General features: G+C 48.2%; 1 protein-coding gene and 1 long non-coding RNA gene across 5 annotated transcripts in view; one reads left to right on the top strand and one right to left on the bottom strand.

Annotated features, from left to right (window-relative positions):
* The window catches only part of B130024G19Rik (RIKEN cDNA B130024G19 gene), a 45764-nt gene extending 43224 nt beyond the window's left edge, over positions 1–2540 (bottom strand). The window contains exon 1 of the long non-coding RNA NR_045850.1: positions 2432–2540. This is a non-coding gene — a long non-coding RNA (RIKEN cDNA B130024G19 gene). The remainder of the gene's footprint in view (positions 1–2431) is intronic.
* Nr2f2 (nuclear receptor subfamily 2, group F, member 2) lies at positions 1177–15977 on the top strand. 4 transcript variants are annotated; one of them, NM_183261.3, is made up of 3 exons: positions 1177–1830; positions 9633–10160; positions 12992–15973. In NM_183261.3, exons 1-3 carry the CDS (start codon positions 1788–1790, stop codon positions 13264–13266), a joined length of 846 nt encoding a protein of 281 aa, NP_899084.2. In that variant the 5' UTR covers positions 1177–1787; the 3' UTR covers positions 13267–15973. The 4 variants fall into 4 exon arrangements, with proteins under 4 accessions (NP_899084.2, NP_033827.2, XP_006540641.1 ...); NM_009697.3 differs by lacking the exon at positions 1177–1830 and adding an exon at positions 7330–8035; XM_006540578.2 differs by lacking the exon at positions 1177–1830 and adding an exon at positions 7955–8109 and having other exon boundaries at positions 12992–15977.
* The last annotated feature ends 1973 nt before the right edge of the window (positions 15978–17950 follow it).

Here is a 17950-nt window from a genome sequence, read left to right as displayed (position 1 = left end):
GCCAGGTCTAATTGGTCTTTCATTAGGTTATCCCAGGCGCCCAGGCTGGGGAAGGTGGTCATCGATCAGACCTGGCATGAAAAGAAAAGGAGGCGGGAGAGGAGAGGAGAGGGCCAGAGAAGGGGAGGAGAGAGGCCCGGATTTAGATCACCTTCACCTGCCCAGAGCCCGGCCTCCCTGTTGGAGATCCCTCGACCTTCAACTAGGATGAAGGGGGCGGGGCAGAAGGGAGGGGGCATTACTGAATTACACACGTGGCCTCCTTCTAAGAGACAGAGTGCACCTCCTCTTCGGAGGAGTCCCACCAGCTATCCACTCTTTGTAACTGATGAGACAAACCGCAAGGAAAAACTTCTGTAGCCCATATTTATGGTATTAATGAATAGTTTAAAAAAGATTTACACTTCTTATGATCAATATTCTGAGTTATTTCCCTCAAAGTATATAATTACAGTGTCTTCAGAGTTTCATCATTGTTTGAGGTGGCAAAACCATTTGTAATTTTCATTAGCCAGTAAACATGTAATTAACATTCAGCACTGTGTTTAACTTAATTCCTGTTTAAGACAGGGACAAGAAGCAGTGAAGAGCGTTCGTTCCATTTGTCAAGTCTGACATACATCTTACCATAACAGTTTCCTAAAATAAAAGATTCATGTTTCCCCATTCTTCTCCTCTTAAAACAAAACAAAACAACAACAACAACAAAAATCCATTAGTTCAAACTGTACTAAACTGCAAGAGACAGCTCAGTCTGCTCTCAAGTTTTGCCAGTTATTGTATCTCTGCTTCTTTTACTCGTTTGGGGGAATTGATAAGGGGAGGGGTGAATTAAGTATTCATTATTTAAAGGCATGAAATAGGGGAACCCCTCCTCCCAAAAGAAATAGATTTCCTCTTCAGGAAAGTTCTAGAATGGACAGTAGAAAGGGGAGGGAGGCACTAATCCACAGGGGAGAGGAAGAAAAATCATTGGGGAGGGGGGACTTGAGTTAAAAGTAGAAAATGAGGATTCCAATTGATTCCTAGGAAAAAATGTTGGCCTCCTGTTTCAAGTTCTATCTTTGATCCAGGGTGAGAGGACCGTGTCTGCCAGTCTTAGGCTGCAGCTCCCCCCCCCCTCTGGTTTTTCCCCCCCAACTTGCTTTAGGATTAGCTTCCATCCCTCTCAACCCCAAATGGTGGAATTTGGCTGTGCCTCGGGGTTGTCCTGCTTTGCAATATTGCCTATAGTTGTTTTCGGTTTTCTGCTAAGACTGAGCCGGGTTGCTCCAGCCTCCGACTAAACTCATTAAGTTGGGAGATTTTTTTTTTTTTTTCAATTGGAAGGGTGTTTTTAAAGTCTCCTCTTTCCAGCCCCAAACAAGGTGTAACAACGCACTCTTCCTTCTAAGGCATCAGATGAGAGACAAGGATCACTCCAGACAGCTCCTACCTACGGTTTGGGGTTTTTTTTTCTTAAAGGCGAGGCTTGCATTCCTCAGCAGCTATGTACAAAGCTCCCTGAAGCTGTCTCTCTCTCTCTAAAGTTAGTGTGCAGGCTTTTCCAACGGCTGAGAGCGCCTGGTACACAGGGAAGCAGTTCCTTGAGGTGGAAGATCTCTTCTTTCACCTTTCTTTTTCCCTGCAGACTAATGCCTACTTTTTTATCAGTTTGCACAATCGCTTAGATAAACACCGAGGAGGAGAGTCTCTTTAATTATCAAAGACACATCTTTTCAGGGGGCCAACAAAGCATTTATTTCACCCGCCAAACTAAAGGAGAGTTATTCCAGTTTAGAAGGAAGATGCAAGCGGTTTGGGACCTTGAACAAGGCAAATATGGTTTTGGTATGTTTGCTTACTGTATTTTTTTCTCTTTCTCTTCTTTCTCACTTTTCTCCTTGTGCTGTGTGGGGTTGGGGATGACTTGGGGCTTTTCAGAAAATCGCTTTGCTAACGTGTATGCAATGCCTCGGACTGTGGTTGAAGGGGTCTGGGGGAGGGTGGGGGCAGTCAATTCAGTGCGTTGCCATATTTTATTACATGTATGTGGTAGCAGAGGTGGAAGGGGGGGATACAATTGCAAAGCTGCCAAAATATGATTAAACCGAAGCATAAAGACTGCGGTTGCCTCCCATCTCCTCGTCCTGTCTTCTCAAACTCATTTCCTTCCATAGAACTGACTGAAAACCAATCCTATATGCCTGGTTTTCCAAGCAGCAGATTGTCTAGGTTTGCTAGCGAAGGGGCTGCTAGGCTGGCTTTGGGTATCAGAATTTCCTGTTCGATTTGCCTCTGCGCTTCATTTTGCAACCTTGTGCAGCTGACATGCAGGCAGGCAAGCAGGCAGGCAGGCAGGGACCAAAGCCTTGCCTGGCGCCCTCGGCCGCGGTTCCGGAAGGAGAGCGCTCTGTTAAGCTAGGAGAATCTCAAGGAGAAGGGTACTCACCATCGGGCGGGGTGGTGAAGCTGGCGTGCGGATTTCAGGCAAACGTTTACCTTTTTGCTGTCTATTGCAACTGCGCCGGGCTGACTTTAGAAGCAATTCTGTGCTCTGTGCAAAATGTTCATGGAACGGTTCCTCATTAAAAAAAAAAAAAAAAAGCCAGCGAGAGAGACGACAGAGGCAGAAAGAAAAAAGAGAGGAGGGGTGAGGGGGACGCACATAAACCCAGTTTCAAAAAAAAAAAAAATCATCTCTTCACTAGAGACTCCGGAAACGTAGAGGCAGCGAGATCCCAGCACAGTCCAACCAAGCCACAACCAAATAATTTTCAATCCTGAAGAATTATTCAGATTAAAATGTACAGAAGTTTCATTCTCCTATGCCTACGTGAGCCCCAAGTCGTTTCCCTTTAAGGGCTCCTTTTCTTTTAAAGTTGGATTTTAGGCAGCAAGGACTCTTACACTAGGGGGCAGACAGATACTGCACTTACTTCAATCTTAAGCAATTTTTTCCCTCCCAGCATATGCTCTGATTTAGCACTGTAAATTTTTCAGAGGACCCAACTCTGACAGCCCCTGGTGATTTTCAAAGTACCACAAGCCAGTGGTTAAAAATTGCATTGACTTGGAAGTTCAGAGGGACACAATGGAAGCCCCTTCTCTATTCACGGAGCTCCAGTGTGGTGGAAGAGAAAAACACACACGACTAGATTGAGGGAAAGGAGAAATTCAATGGATCCTGGATTCTACTGAGCTCAGAGTTAAACTCGGAATTGCTGGGGTCTGTATTCATATTGTGATTTAATCTGTAAAGAATTACAGACTAGCCAACCACTTTCTGCAAGGAAACCATATTCCTGGGAGCTGAGGATATATATTTTTTTCATATTAAGACAAATGTTTTCCCCTAACTTTGACCAGTCAAATAAAGCTTGCCACCATTCTCATTAAAATAGATTTACATTTGCAGTAAAGGGCTTGGCTGAGTTTTTAAAAATAATAACATATAGAGTTGTATCTTTTAATTTTAGGACTTTTAAATCTTAGAGTTAAGACAGCTGAGCATCTTTAAGAAGGGCATTTAAAAATATTTTTGCTCCTCCCCATCCCCAATTCGGCTGTCCTGTCTCTTCATTCTCTCAGTAAAATTAATTACAATTCATGTGGTGATTTTTTTCCCTTCCCTTTCTAAACAGCATTTCTATAGCTAAATGAGTCCTAAAATACAAAGTGAAGCACCTCTAACTCTGTGGTAGTTATGTGCCTAGCTGGCTGTAATTCTACAATTCATATATACATATATATATATATATATATATATATATACATATATATATATATTTGAAGTCTATAATTTCTTTAGCTTGAAAAATGAGGAACACACACACGAAGCTTCTCCTCAAAAATCACCTCTTCGTGTGTGTGTGTGTGTGTGTGTGTGTGTGTGTGTGTATGTGTAAAAAGTAATCTTGACATGGAAATGGCTGCACTGGAGAGGCAAGATTAACATTTCTCCATAATCAATTATGCTCATCTATTAAGTCGAGATGGGGCTACCTATTAAATTTCCTGTGTCAGCCTCAGTCTCACTATATGCTGAGCTTGCCTCTAATCTGACATTTGCAGTATCAAATAATTCCTTAAATCAGAGAAGTTTTTTTTAAAGACCCACAATTCTCTGAAATGACTTATTTTCTATCTTTCTTATTCTCTGTAGGAGAAAGTTATATGGTGTCTCTAATCAGCCAGAAGTGCTCAGCCTAGCTTTACTCTATGACCACCTTATTACACACCAGGTTTATGATAGGCTAGTACCTGCTATAGCTTGTTATTTCTTAAAACATTCAAATAATCACAGCACCTGCCGCTGTAGTGCAATATGTGAGTTCTGTGGAGAAAGGGAAGGCTGAGAAAGATTTCAGGGTGAAGCTTAAATAGGATTTTTTTTTCTCTTTGCCAAAAAGTCAGCGTCTGCCTGCCCATATCTTTCTGCCCTCCTTGTCTCACACTCTGTCTCTATGTGCAAAAGAAACTGCCCCGAAAGCGTGGTTTTCTCATGTCAACTGTATGTTCAGTTCATTTTACTAAAGTAAAATTTACACTGCCAAATTTCTGCACTACCAAGGATGCTTCCTAAAGTTGTTGTTTTACTCTTTGTGGTGTCTTCTTTTCCCTCTTGTAGCTCAGCAAATTTTATGTTAAAAAAATAATTTAATTGTTGGTAAACCTGTTTGACTTATGGATTTAGTTTTGTCTTGGTTCAAAGTATTCCCTATTAAAAACAAATTTCTCATACAATTATGGAATTCTCACAATCAACTAGCGGGTCTAAATCAAACAGCAAGTTTAGTCAGTAGAATATAATGTGTCCTGGAGGTTGGTTATAGAACTATATATGCTTTATGGTTAAAACTGAGGCACAAAGTCAAAGATACATCAATATCATTGGTTTGAGCGTCTTGAGATGAATGACACGGACAGTAGGGTTTGTTTGTTTTTCCTGCAGTGGCTGAGGTAGACTATGGCGTGTTTGTGGCTCTTATGAGTTATGCTGGTATTATTGCCATTTGGAGCAGGCTCGCTGGGTGTGTTTTAATGACTATATGAGTATTTAAAGAGAATTTGAACAATGAAGTCCATATTCAACTGTTCTATGACCTAGAAGCGTCGTCTTGGACGTCTTTGTCTGGGTACATTGACAAATGTGCATCTGATACATGTGCGTTTACATGTGTGTACAGAGGGTGTGCACAGGCAAGGCTGAGAGGCTGCCTCCGCCTGTCCATCAGCGGACAGAAAGGTCTTTCTCCCTCTTTTCATGACCGGGTGTGTGACAGGTCACTGGCTGGCCAGTTAGCTAAAACCAATAAGAGAGGATAAAGTTGAGAGGAATTTATTTTAATTGCATCATAACAATGAGGTGAAGTCTGGTGTTTCTCAGCATCCGAGATGCTTCATTTGAGCATTTAAAATGTCAGGCCACAAATCTATAAAATATTAGCCCTCCAAAGAAAAAGGCAAATATCGAACGGTTTCTTTTCCTATAAACAAACAAACAAACAAAAAGGAGCTACCAAGCCGAGCAAGTGATGGGAATTCATTAAGCAAAGGATTTGCCACCCTTCGGATCTAGCCAAATCTTTGGTTTGCAAGCCCAGATCCCGGCACCTTGCCACCTCCGCTGCGTACCCCTCTACAAAGAAGGGGAGAGCATTATTCAGTCTTTTGGAATAGTGGGTTCTACATAATGCGCCGGGAGTCCCGGGTGGACCGCGAGCGGCGCATTTAGAGGCATCGCCAAGTTGCGAGAGACTAAGTCTTTGGCTCCATCCTCAACCCCTTGCGGAGCCTTTAAGAGTCGTAGTGTGTGCGCCGCGCGCTAGTCTTGCCGCCAGGGCGGAAACCACTGTGCCCGATGCGGGGCGGCCGGGGTCCGCGCTCCGGGGTCCACCCGGGCCCATCCCCCTCTCTGTGGCCAGGACCGCGCGGCCACCCGTCCCCGCCCCCCTCCGTCCCCGCGCGCCCCGTGCGGCTGTCTCGACGCCGCTCGCGCTAGGACCGGGCTGCTCCCGCTGCCGCCATGGCGGGGCCGCTGCGCTCCGGCCAATGACGACGAGGGGGCGGCGCGCGCGCGCCGGGCCAGGCCAACCCCGGCGGCTGCCTTATAAGGCGCGCCGTCGCCATGGCAACGTGCGCTAAGTTGCAGCAGTCGTGTCAAAGTTCACTATATAGAGAGCTCAGTGAGCTGATCGCGGAGAAGCCACTTCTGCCAGCCCCGGCGCCTATAAATCGCATTCCCTCCCGCGCCCCCCTTTTTAGCATATTTGATCACTTTGATTCTGCTCTTTTCTCTCCGCGGTGTGTGCGTGCGTGCGCGCGTGTGTGTTTTCTTCTCCTCCTCCTCCTCTGCCGGAGTTGCCTCCTTTCTCCGGGTGCCGCGCTGCTCTTCCCTCTTTCATTCTTTCTCTCCGTTTCTCCCCCCTCTGCGCACGAAGGATGCGCTTCTAGGTGCTGATCTGCCCTCCTTTCTCTCTTATCATCTCTCCCCCGCCGCCGGCGAGTTGACTCTTTCCCTATGTGTGTGAGGCGGCGGCGGCAGCAGCAGCAGCAGCAGCAGCAGCAGCGGCTCCACCGGCGGCGGCAGCAGCGGCAGCAGCAGCGACTCCACCGGCGGCGGCGGCGCTAGACGCAGCGGCTCCGGGCCCGACCCGGAGGCTTCGGCGGCGGCGGCGGCGGCCCGGGCGGCCCGCGGAGAGCAACGAGCGGCCTCCGAGAGCGGCGGCGGCGGCGGCGGCGTCCGGAGCGAGCGCGGCGCGCGCCAGGCGCCCGGGGCAGGAGGCGGCGGCGGCCCAGCGCCAGGACGACGCCGCGCAGCGCCGGACGCGGACCACTTTCATGCTGATTCCCCCGGACCCGGGCAGAGCTCCGGCCACTCCGCGGGCCGCCGGCCTCCGCCCCGGCCTGCCTGGCTCCCAGGGCGCGCCCGCGCCCGGCGCCTCCGCTCTCCCAGTCCTCCTGATTTCGATGGCTTTCCTGAATGGCTGACTGTGGGCTGCCCTGGACTTGGCCCCCGGACAGTCGCCTCTCCTTCTCCTTCTCCTCTTCCTCCTCCTCCTCTTCCTCCTCCTCCTTCTCCTCCTCCAACTCCTCCGCTGCACACTAGATCTGAGAGCGAGAGAGTGAACCAGAGAGGGAGAGAGGGAGGGAGAGTGAGAGCGAGCGAGATCTTTAGAGAGATTTTTTTTTTTTTTTTTTTGCCTCCTACTTCTGTCTTGAAGCCAGACAATCGACTTGCAGCTCTCCCTCCCCTCCCTCTCTCCACGTTCTGCTCCCACTCTCTTTCCCCTGTCCCCTTGCCCTCCCCTCTGGACGGAAAGCCCCCCGAAACCAACAAAGCTGAGCCGAGGGAAACAAACAAAACAAACACACCGGGCCAGACAAGCAATCGACAAAACTTTGCAAAAGCAAAAACAAAAAAACAAAAAAGGAAAAACTAACCAACCTCAAATCAACTAGCCCTGAGCCACCCGGGGCGCCCTCCCGCGCCCTCTCGCACCCTCGCACACACAAAAGGCGGCGCGCCGGAGCCCGAGACCCGGGAGCCGCCGCCACCCCGCCGCCGCCCGCAGCCAGGGGAGCAGAAGTCCGGACGCGGCCCCCATAGATATGGCAATGGTAGTCAGCACGTGGCGCGACCCCCAGGACGAGGTGCCCGGCTCTCAGGGCAGCCAGGCCTCGCAGGCGCCGCCCGTGCCGGGCCCGCCGCCTGGCGCCCCGCACACGCCACAGACGCCGGGCCAAGGGGGCCCGGCCAGCACGCCGGCCCAGACAGCGGCTGGCGGCCAGGGCGGCCCTGGCGGCCCGGGCAGCGACAAGCAGCAGCAGCAGCAGCACATCGAGTGCGTGGTGTGCGGGGACAAGTCGAGCGGCAAGCACTACGGCCAGTTCACGTGCGAGGGCTGCAAGAGCTTCTTCAAGCGCAGCGTGCGGAGGAACCTGAGCTACACGTGCCGCGCCAACCGGAACTGTCCCATCGACCAGCACCACCGCAACCAGTGCCAGTACTGCCGCCTCAAAAAGTGCCTCAAAGTGGGCATGAGACGGGAAGGTATCGGCCTCTCATTTCTTCCCCCTTCGCCCGCGGTCCCGGGGCTCTGGGTGCGTTTGGCTAGCCTGCTCTGGGTAAGGACTCAGAAGCCCCGAGCTCTCCCGGTTGCAGTCGGAGGGGATTTGGTACTAGGAACCGGGGAGGGGGGTGGGGGTCTGCACTGCAACCCAGATCAGCCCCCACCCCCATTACAGTCCGCATGCTTTAGTAGACTTTCCTTCTCCACTCTTTCTTCCTCTCCCCCTCTCTCTCTTTCTCCCTCTCCGGACAGCTTTTCCTTTCCTTTGCATTGATTGAGAGTTCATTAGAGTTCACCTTTCTGCAAGGAATGGGTTGTTTGTTGTTGTTTTAAAGTCCCCCCCCTCTCTCTTCCCTTTCTCTCTTTCCTTGTTTTTCCTGCATGTTCAACATATGTCCCTCCTCCTTACCCCTCTCCCCAACCCCCACCTTTTCAGAAAAAAAAAAAAACAACCTGAGATTGTACTTTTGTACAGGAGGTTCAAATTACAAATGGCAATTTTATGCACTTCGCCGTATTAACGCTGCCGCCTGGGCAGAGCTCATGTGACCCCTCCGTGGATTAACATTCTGCTTTAAAAAAATACCTCTTGTTTTCTTTTTTTTTCCTTTCACTTTTGAAACCCTGAGAGCACTGTAGGGAGTAGGAAAGTGTGGGCAAGGGGCCTTTGGCCGCTGCTTTCCCTCTGCGCCAGTTGGGTCTTTGTGATATAAAATTATCCCAGAGCCGGGAACAGTGCTCTACCAATGGCGCGCTCCGCGCCTGGGCGCGGGCTCCGGGTTGGAGCGAGCCAATGCCGGGGTTTCTTTGTGTTTCTGCGAGAGCGACTCTCCCGGTCCTGAGTCAGATAACAGCGGGTGCCTGAGCCTCGCCGGCTTTCTCCGGTCGTCACCGGCCTTGTCTGGGCTCCGCAAGCGCCCCACGTCTGCTCCCAGCCTCTCTCCCGCTTCCTCTCCTCTCTGACGGCCTCACTCTTTCTCTCTCCGCCCTTTTCTCCCTTGTCTCTCCTCCTCCGAGCTGAGCTCAGGGATCAGGCAAAGACGCCAGACCAAGACTCTGTCTCTCGCCGGGGTTTCCTTCCTGGGCTGGGGTTGAGGTTACAAGGTTTGGGGACAGTCGTTCGGAGGTGGCCACAGGCCATCTGGGGTAAACCTTAATGTCTTGTGCAAAAGCGTCTCACCCTCCCCCTACATTCCCGTCTCGTTCCTTCTCCAATCAATAAGAAATATCAGCTATTTAGCAGTTTTTAAAAAGAAAGAAATGAAATGAAACGAAAGGTGCCCTAAGGATATGCTGCACCTCGCTTACAGCTCCAGGGACCCCATTCAAAGTGACCAATTCTGGGTCCTCGGCGGACCAAGCCTAGATGGGCCTCACAGGCAAGTGTTGATCTCTGGCGAGCAGAGCTGGCCTGGGAAGTGATTTGTGAGGAGTGGTTGCCAGGCCGGCAGGCAGCAGACTCTTGTGTCTGTTTGTAGCAGGCCTGCTGTTCTGGGCCTGGGACAGGTTGGTGTCTTGTAGAAGGATGCGGGACCAAGGCTGATCATTAACTGTGGAGTGTCTCCTTTCCTCCTGCAGCTGTACAGAGAGGCAGGATGCCTCCTACCCAGCCTACCCACGGGCAGTTTGCCCTGACCAACGGGGACCCCCTCAACTGCCACTCGTACCTGTCCGGATATATTTCCCTGCTGCTGCGCGCGGAGCCCTACCCCACGTCGCGCTTCGGCAGTCAGTGCATGCAGCCTAACAACATCATGGGCATCGAGAACATTTGCGAACTGGCCGCACGGATGCTCTTCAGCGCCGTTGAGTGGGCCCGGAACATCCCCTTCTTCCCTGACCTGCAGATCACGGACCAGGTGGCCCTCCTTCGCCTCACCTGGAGCGAGCTGTTCGTGTTGAATGCGGCCCAGTGCTCCATGCCCCTCCATGTCGCCCCGCTCCTTGCCGCTGCTGGCCTGCACGCTTCACCCATGTCAGCCGACCGGGTGGTCGCTTTTATGGACCACATACGGATCTTCCAAGAGCAAGTGGAGAAGCTCAAGGCACTGCACGTCGACTCCGCCGAGTATAGCTGCCTCAAGGCCATAGTCCTGTTCACCTCAGGTAGGAAGGAGACCTGTTCTCAGGTACCCAAGAACTCCCAGGGCAGAGTTAGGGACTTGGGGAAAAAAATGGCCAGCCCAACTTGCCTCTTAAAAGACCAAAGTATGGAGTGCACTTTGAGGTGGGAACATGATATATCTGCTGGCTTGTCATGGGGTGCAGAAGAATTCCCCATGCATCCTTATGTATGGAGACATACACACACACACACACACACACACACACACACACACACACACACACACACACACACACACATACAGGGCCTTAGGGCCTCTCAGGCCCCTTCCTCTCATGCAATAGCCAACCTAGAATGTACTCTGTTGCTCCTGCCTGAACCCAGGTCCTCTGGGCCTATTTGGCCCCCAGGGAATCTCTTCAAGTTCTGGGATTTTTTTTTCTTGGCACCCTGGCTGGGACCTCAGGAAAATAGCCCTGGGCATATTGCAGCCCTGGCATCATCTCTGTAGGAGAAACTTTGTCCCTGCAGGGAGAAAGTTTGCCTGCGAAGTCAGTAGGAGTTGGGGCTCCAGGCAGCTCCAACCTGAGAGCAGCAATTTTTAAAATCACAATCTCATTAAAAATAATGCAGACCGTCAGGAGGTGGGGGGTGCTGTCAGAATGGGACAGGAGAGGCTAAAGGACTACCATAATTCCAGAATGTCTGCAGGGGGTTGAAGGCTGGCCTCTGGCTTCCCCTATTCAGGCAAACACTTCAGGCAATTTTGAAGCAACCCAAAGTGTGTGCCCACTTGGGCTGGGTCTGAGGGTCTGAATGTTGCTGGAGATATAAAACCATCATTGACTGCATTAGGAAATCTAGTTAGTTTGCATGTAGTTTAACCTGTGTGAGTAACAGATCTGATATTCATTAACTCTTGAGGCCCAGTGATGTTTGAAAAGTGTCTGGTTTTCCATTTCGGGCCACACCTGAGCCTTTTGGCTGCCTCCAGTCTCAGTACAGCCACAGCCCAGGTGGGTGGAAATGGCTCCCACCCCTCACAACTAAATTCTCAGCTGATTCTTTTGTCATGGGTGAGAAGCAAAAGGGGCCCCTGACTAAGAATAACAAACATTTGGACATTGGCAAGGCCTGGTACCTAGTCACTCACTCCAGATCTTTAACCTTATAGTCAGAAAGCTGGAAGAGACTGTGAGTTTATGGGATAAACTGATAGGAGGACCATAGTGTCTTCTTTATTATTTAAAGAAGTCTGAGAACTAAATCATTAGCTGAATGTCCTGCAGACTCATTCTCAACCTGCCGTCTTATATGAGAGTTAGTGTTTCACACACACACACACACACACACACACACACACACACACCAGGTCACCCCAAACTCTGCCTTCCAAAGTCCTCAGATAATCAATCAGAGGGCATCACTCCGGCCAGACCAGAGCTGTATGCAGAAGGTTGAATCTGGTTTATTCTTCTCATGAGCCTGTCCTATCTAGAGTGATTACTTGACACAAAATGTGGTGGCAGGCTAGTCCTCTCCCTTTGCCACCTCCACCCCTTCACATAACCTGATACTCAGCCTGTGTTCTCAGATGATGAAGGTGGCTGTTAATTTCTTGATATCATTGTTAATTCTTCCCCTTTCCCCCTTGGTCTTTCAAGGGAAGACATAGCTGGCAATGACGAAACAGTTTAATTTATTATTGTTTGCAAGACGTGGAGGCCTGTGTGGAGAATGCAGAGGGCCTCACAAAGAGATAAAGATCCCTGTTATCTGATTCAGAGGGAGACACACAGTTCTATCCAGGAGGGAAGGAGCCTTAGACAAACAGATATTTCATTCCTGACCACAGTCACCTAGGCATTCTGTAGACACATGAAGTCCTGGACACCGTGGAGGAGGATACATGTGTGTTCTGATGGTGGTGGTGACTGTTTTAATGATTCACAATATGCATGTCTTAACCCCAGTCTTGTCTGGGGAGCCCTGAAAGGTCAGGTCACAACCTGAACTGCCTTCACCAAGAAGCCTCTCATTTCAAAGGCACTTATGGCACTTATTGTAATTTCACATATCAGGAAAAGAAAGAAAGAGAGAAAGAAAGAAAGAAAGAAAGAAAGAAAGAAAGAAAGAAAGAAAGAAAGAGAGAGAGAGAGAGAAGTGTTTTCCTAAAGATAACAGGGAGGGGGGATGCTTCTTGCAGAGACCTGGGCTTAAAAAAAATAATAAAGGGGGGTGGGAGAAAAGGGAGAGAGAAGAAAAGGAGGGGAAAGAAACAGCTCAAATGAACAGAGAGATCACAGTTTGCATGGCTGACCTTCAATAGGCTAAACTGACAAGATCAGTTTTAAAGGGCCACTTAAATCAGTTTCAAAGACTGGAGAAAAATGAGTCGCCCTCTTTGGGGAGAATCTGAGGCAGGGTCTTGGACGCCATTACTGAAGGCTGGGCCAGGTTGTCACACCGCCTCCCCCCCCCCCCAATCCCCATGCACACTGTATAATAAGCCAAATTCAGAGGATGGGGGGAGAAGTATTGATGGTTGGGTTCTGTTTGTCTGGGTACTTTGCACCAATACACTGTCTTAGGCCTCCCAATGACCCAGCCTGAGGACTGGAGCCATGAAAGCCTGCATCACCCAAGCGTGTTTTATTTTAAAGTAAACACTCCAGGACCATCTCAAGCTTCGTCACCTCCCTCCTCCCCCTTGAAGTTTTTAGTGTATAAGCATTTTCTCCAACTCTGGATGGGGCAGTTTGACAGAGCACTGTAGGCACCTCAGGTGACCCATTTCCAACCTCTTAATCTGATGAATTCTCTCTCCCCCTCTTTCCCCACCTTTTTTTATTTTTTTTAAACTTTCTTCCAGATGCCTGTGGTCTGTCTGATGTAGCCCATGTGGAAAGCTTGCAGGAAAAGTCCCAGTGTGCTTTGGAAGAGTACGTTAGGAGCCAGTACCCCAACCAGCCAACACGGTTCGGAAAGCTCTTGCTTCGTCTCCCTTCCCTCCGCACGGTCTCCTCCTCAGTCATAGAGCAATTGTTTTTCGTCCGTTTGGTAGGTAAAACCCCCATCGAAACCCTCATCCGGGATATGTTACTGTCCGGCAGCAGTTTTAACTGGCCATATATGGCAATTCAATAAATAAATCAATCAAAATAAGGGGGAGTGAAACAGAGAAAGAAAAGGCAAAAGACTGGTTTTGTTTGCTTAATTTCCTTCTGTTAAGAAAGGATGTTACAAGTTTGCTAAAAAGAAGAGAGGGGAAGAATTTAATGGACTGTGAATTTCAAAAAGGAGAGAGAGAAAGAGAGAGACTGCCAAATGAACTTTTACAGAATGCATTAAAAAAAAAGAAAGAAAACAACTCCTGTGTTGGGCAGAACAACCTGCTACTTATCATTTTTGTATAAAAAGGAAATTAGTCTTTTTTTCTTTTTGGTAAATTTTTGAAAAATATTGCTAAAAGTGCATTTAAGGAGATTGGGAGAAAATTAGCAGAATGGACAAAGTAAGTCATTTTTTTCCAAATTATTAATTGTCCTGTGTCTATGTACCTCTAGTTGTTCTTTTTTTTTTTTTTTAACTTTTCTGGTTCCAAACCAGTTTATTCTGTGGTTCAATAATAAGTTTTGATATAATCTTGGCTTCTTAAAAACTGTGTATCATTAAAATATATGTTCTGCAAGAATTAAAACTGAGTCCATGAAAATAGCATAGGAAAACATAAAACTTTAAAAGGCAACTCAGAGATGGTGGAAATGCACTTACAAGTGGTGGCCAAATTGTTTTTTTTTTTTTTTTTTTAAGGTAAAGTTGAGCACTCTAATTAGCAAGCTGGGGGAATCACATCAACACTTAGCTTCCCCACCCCCACCCCATACCATGACAAACCTAGCTTTTTAAAAAAAATATTTTAAGAAACAGAAGGAACTGTGGAATTTATTGGCAGCCAAGGAATGTGTCCAAGACACAAGCTGAGGTTTTTGAATAAAAAGTGAACTTTTGTAATTTGAATTGGGTCCCCCCCCCTTAGTTCTTGAATTGTTATGAATCCTATATCTGTTTGTATATTTGCAAGCCCTTTGTATTATAATTGTTGATATTTCCCCTTTTTAAAAAATACCATTGAAATCAGCATGACAAAATAACACTGTTGGCACTTATAGGTAACGTGATTGATTCAGTATCTTAGAGTTTACAGTTTGTGTTTTTAAAAAACTGAAGGTTTTTTTTTTAAGTGCAACATTTCTGTATACTGTAAAAGTTATAATAACTGAACTGTTTGGTCGAGTCTTTGTGTGTTATATTCCAAGGAAATTGAAAGTATTCAGAAATTAAAATATTATTTGATATCTGAAATCTGCTTGGCTGTCCCCACTCACTGTCTTTCCACGGAGCTGAGCCCCTGTGAGTTCTCGCTGAGCCAGCGGGGGCCCCATTTGTTTACTCCCTCAATCAGTTTGTTCAAAGGTAGACTAGTGTATTTGCCTGTTTAATTTGGGTGTGGTGTGGGGGGGGAGCTGAAGTTAATGGTTTAGCTATGGTTTAGGAAGTGCCACACTGATATAGTAAGCCACCCCCATTCACCTAATCCTACTTTTAATTAAAAATGGATTTTCCAGGAAAAAAATAAGGCCCTTATATTTGTCACACTTAAGTGCCTGCTTAGGGAAGGTATTGTGAAAAGTATTAGAAATTTTGAGATCAGTATCTGTTTTATGATCAGAAAAAAAATGCTCTTTTGTACATTTGTGACAGTTATGCAGAGGACTGTCCAAGCAAGCTAATCACAGAACTGTAAATAGAGGGCAGTTGTTTGCAATGAGTTTTTCCTTAAGTAAGTGTAATTTTTCTTTTTCTTTTTTTCTTTTTTTTTTAAAAATATCCTGAGGTTCTCATTTAGCGTGGCTGTTGAGAGGATTTTGAATACAGTGATGTAGCTGCTAGCGACGAAGGGTCTGTTTTTCTTGTATATACATGATAACTTGCAGTTGCCCTGCCTTTCCCCTCCCCCTCCCTCTTCAGTCTGTTGAGAGCATGGCCACAGGTCAAGGGAATCTTTACCATTGGAGTTATGTACATAAAAAAAAAAAACCATGAACATTTGGACATTTCAGATTATATAGAAACAATCTGTACTGCTCTGGGATCCTTTGGTCTTAGAAACCATTTTTGGGGGGGTGGAGAGAGAGAGAGGGAGAGGAGAGAGAGAGAGAGAGAGAGAGAGAGAGAGAGAGAGAGAGAGAGAGAGAGAGAGAGAGAGAATAAAGAAAACTTTACAGGGTGTGCTGATTTGGGAAGTCAACTATTTGGTTCTGTCCCTTATTCTCTTTTCCTGGTTTGGGAAGAGCTCACTGCTGGGAACTTGCAATTTGTTCTTATTTAGACTTTCCAAGCTGCCCTCCCTGACAATACTTTTACCATGTTGTGGTTTAATCTTAAAACGGGGGAGGGGGCTGGTGACAGAGGTGAAAGAAAGGAGATCAGTTTGCCAAGTGCATTCAACTTTGATGCTCAGTTCTGGTTCATACATGCAGACCTGAAAACTCTGCCTGATTTAGGCAGAGATCTTTATCTGACCCTCAGCTTCCCTCTGTAGATATATAGATATATAAATATAAATATGAATATAAGTATGTTTTACAGCACAGCATCTGACCTGTAGATGGAGGTTTTGTTGGTTGTTTATTTTCCCCTCTTGCAAGTGCTACCCATGTGAGTGTGTGAAGTTTCTCTACTAAGTAAAACACAGGCCCTTTTCCTTGTTTGCTTTGTGTTAGCTTATTGTAAACAGCCATTTGTTGTAAATTATTATTGGCATTAAATTATAATTTATGATTTTCAAAGCAAAAGACAGTCCCTGTTTTATTATGCATTTAAGTATGTGTTCTAGGCGTTGAAAAAAAATCTCTGACTCTAAGTTTCAGCGATGAGCTTGGGGGTCTTCGAGGCAGAAAAAACAGGACTCAAAATTTTTCAACGGGTTAAAATAAAACCCCTTGTATACGTTTAGAGTGGCCGGAGGAGGATCTGTTTAGAGTCTTGAGTTCGGTTTAAGTTTATTGCATTTAAAGAAAGTTTTTCTTTTCACGCTGAGTTAGAACAAAAGATCTTTGCTGCGACTGAATTAGACAAAAGACGAGGGCTGGGACCCAGCGAGTGCGTTCTGTGTGAAATTGACGAGATCTTTTTAAAAAGCTGCTAAACATGGCGACTCTTTCCCTTTAAGTGTCTCTTTTTCCTTGCTGGTTTTTTTTTTTTTCTCCCTCCTCCATCTGATCTGAGCTCGCTTTATTTCTTTTCCCAACCCCACTCCCCCTCCTCCTGGCTCTCGGTGGTGTGAGAGAACCCAGTTAGACGCGAAATGCAACAATGGTCCGAGGAGAGAGAGAGGGGCGATCGCTCCTTCTTGCCACTTTCAAACAAACCTGGGAGAAGATTGAGCTTGGGGGAGAAGGAGGGGGGTTCTAGCCAGCTCGCTTGGCTCTCGGTTGCCCTACCTCGGCCTTTCACGTAGTGCTTGGCCCGGCCGGGGGAGGGGGAGGCGGGCGGGGGGCGAGGGGCGAGGGGCTGGGGCTCAAAGTTAGCTGGCGATGTCCAGGGCTGGGTCCGTGGCGACGGCCTGGTGTAGCATCGGGGCCGGCGGCGGGGACAGGGTCCGGAGTTGGCAGCGGCTGCGGGAAAGTGCCTGGCCCCCCGCCCCCGCCCCCAACGCCTGCGCCGCAGCGTTCCGCCCTAGCCCGGGAAAGTCCTGGGTGCGGAGAGCGCCCAGCTGCTCTCCCGGGATGTGCACCGAGCGGCGGCGGGCGGGGGGTGGGGGCAGGGGGCGGTCAGGGGGAGCCTGAGCGTGTGAAAACTCTGCCTGTAAGCTCGCTTTTGACTTGGTCCTATGAGCTGAGCCAACATGGCGTCTCCCATTGCACCGCGAGCGCCGGCTGCCAGGCACCGCACGGCCGAGTAATAGAAAACACATTGGTTACCAAAAAGGAAGAAAAAAAAGGGGGGGGGGGTAGGGGGAGGACTAAGGGCCATTCGGTCTGGAGGAAGAAATCCCTCTTTTAAACTCTGGCTGGCAAGTGAGAGCAGCCCTCGATTATTGTGTAATTAAAGCAATAGCGTTTGCAGAGAAAATGTTGGTGACCCAAGACCCTAACCCCTCTTTTTTGACGCCCTCACCCCCCCTCCATATATTCTGGAGAGTTGATTTCATGCACCCTCTCCTTCAAGAATCAAATGCGAAGAATAAAAATCGGTATCCACAAACGATCTTAAGTGTTTGAATGGTATAGGGGGAGGGGGAGAAGCCAGTATTTACAGACCTGGGTCAGTTCCCCGCGCTCATTAAAGCAGACGCTGCACTGGGCTTCCAGCGGGCCGGGACCCGCTTGGAGGGGAAGGGGGAGAAGAGCTGAGAATCTCGCTTGACGTTCCTACAACTTGCTGCTTTACTCGTCAAAGTTGTGCGAAAGGTGGTTTGGATAGAGATTTGATAGAGATGTGACTGGTGGGTAGAACCTAAAAGAGGCCTAGGCCCGCTTCCATGAGGGTGGTCGCAGGGCCCAGTTCTGTGAGAGCTCTCCTAGGCCGAGCCCCTGGGTGGAGAGCATCTTCAGAAAGATAACCTCTTTCTCTAGTAGGTTTGAGAGCAGTCGAGACTGGCAGGAGCACAGATTGGCCTCCCAGAAAGTCTTCCCAGGCCTCTTCAGAGATGGGGACCCATCATCTCTAGTTAGATGGGGGAGATCATCGTCCCTGTCCAGTTCCAAACCTAGCCCGAGCCTGGGAAACCCTATCAACCACCTGGGTGGGGAGTGAGGTACTCTGA

Source organism: Mus musculus, chromosome 7 (genome assembly GCF_000001635.26).
Source record: "Mus musculus strain C57BL/6J chromosome 7, GRCm38.p6 C57BL/6J".
Lineage (NCBI taxonomy): Eukaryota > Metazoa > Chordata > Mammalia > Rodentia > Muridae > Mus > Mus musculus.
This window is presented reverse-complemented; position numbering and strand designations above follow the sequence as displayed.

Bases quoted from the DNA above. Each gene is read 5' to 3' on its own strand.
- Nr2f2 (NM_009697.3), top strand. From the start codon at position 7,594: ATGGCAATGGTAGTCAGCACGTGGCGCGACCCCCAGGACGAGGTGCCC. The intron at 8,036-9,632 runs GTATCGGCCTCT...TTCCTCCTGCAG, and splicing joins AGTGGGCATGAGACGGGAAG to CTGTACAGAGAGGCAGGATG. The intron at 10,161-12,991 runs GTAGGAAGGAGA...ACTTTCTTCCAG, and splicing joins CATAGTCCTGTTCACCTCAG to ATGCCTGTGGTCTGTCTGAT.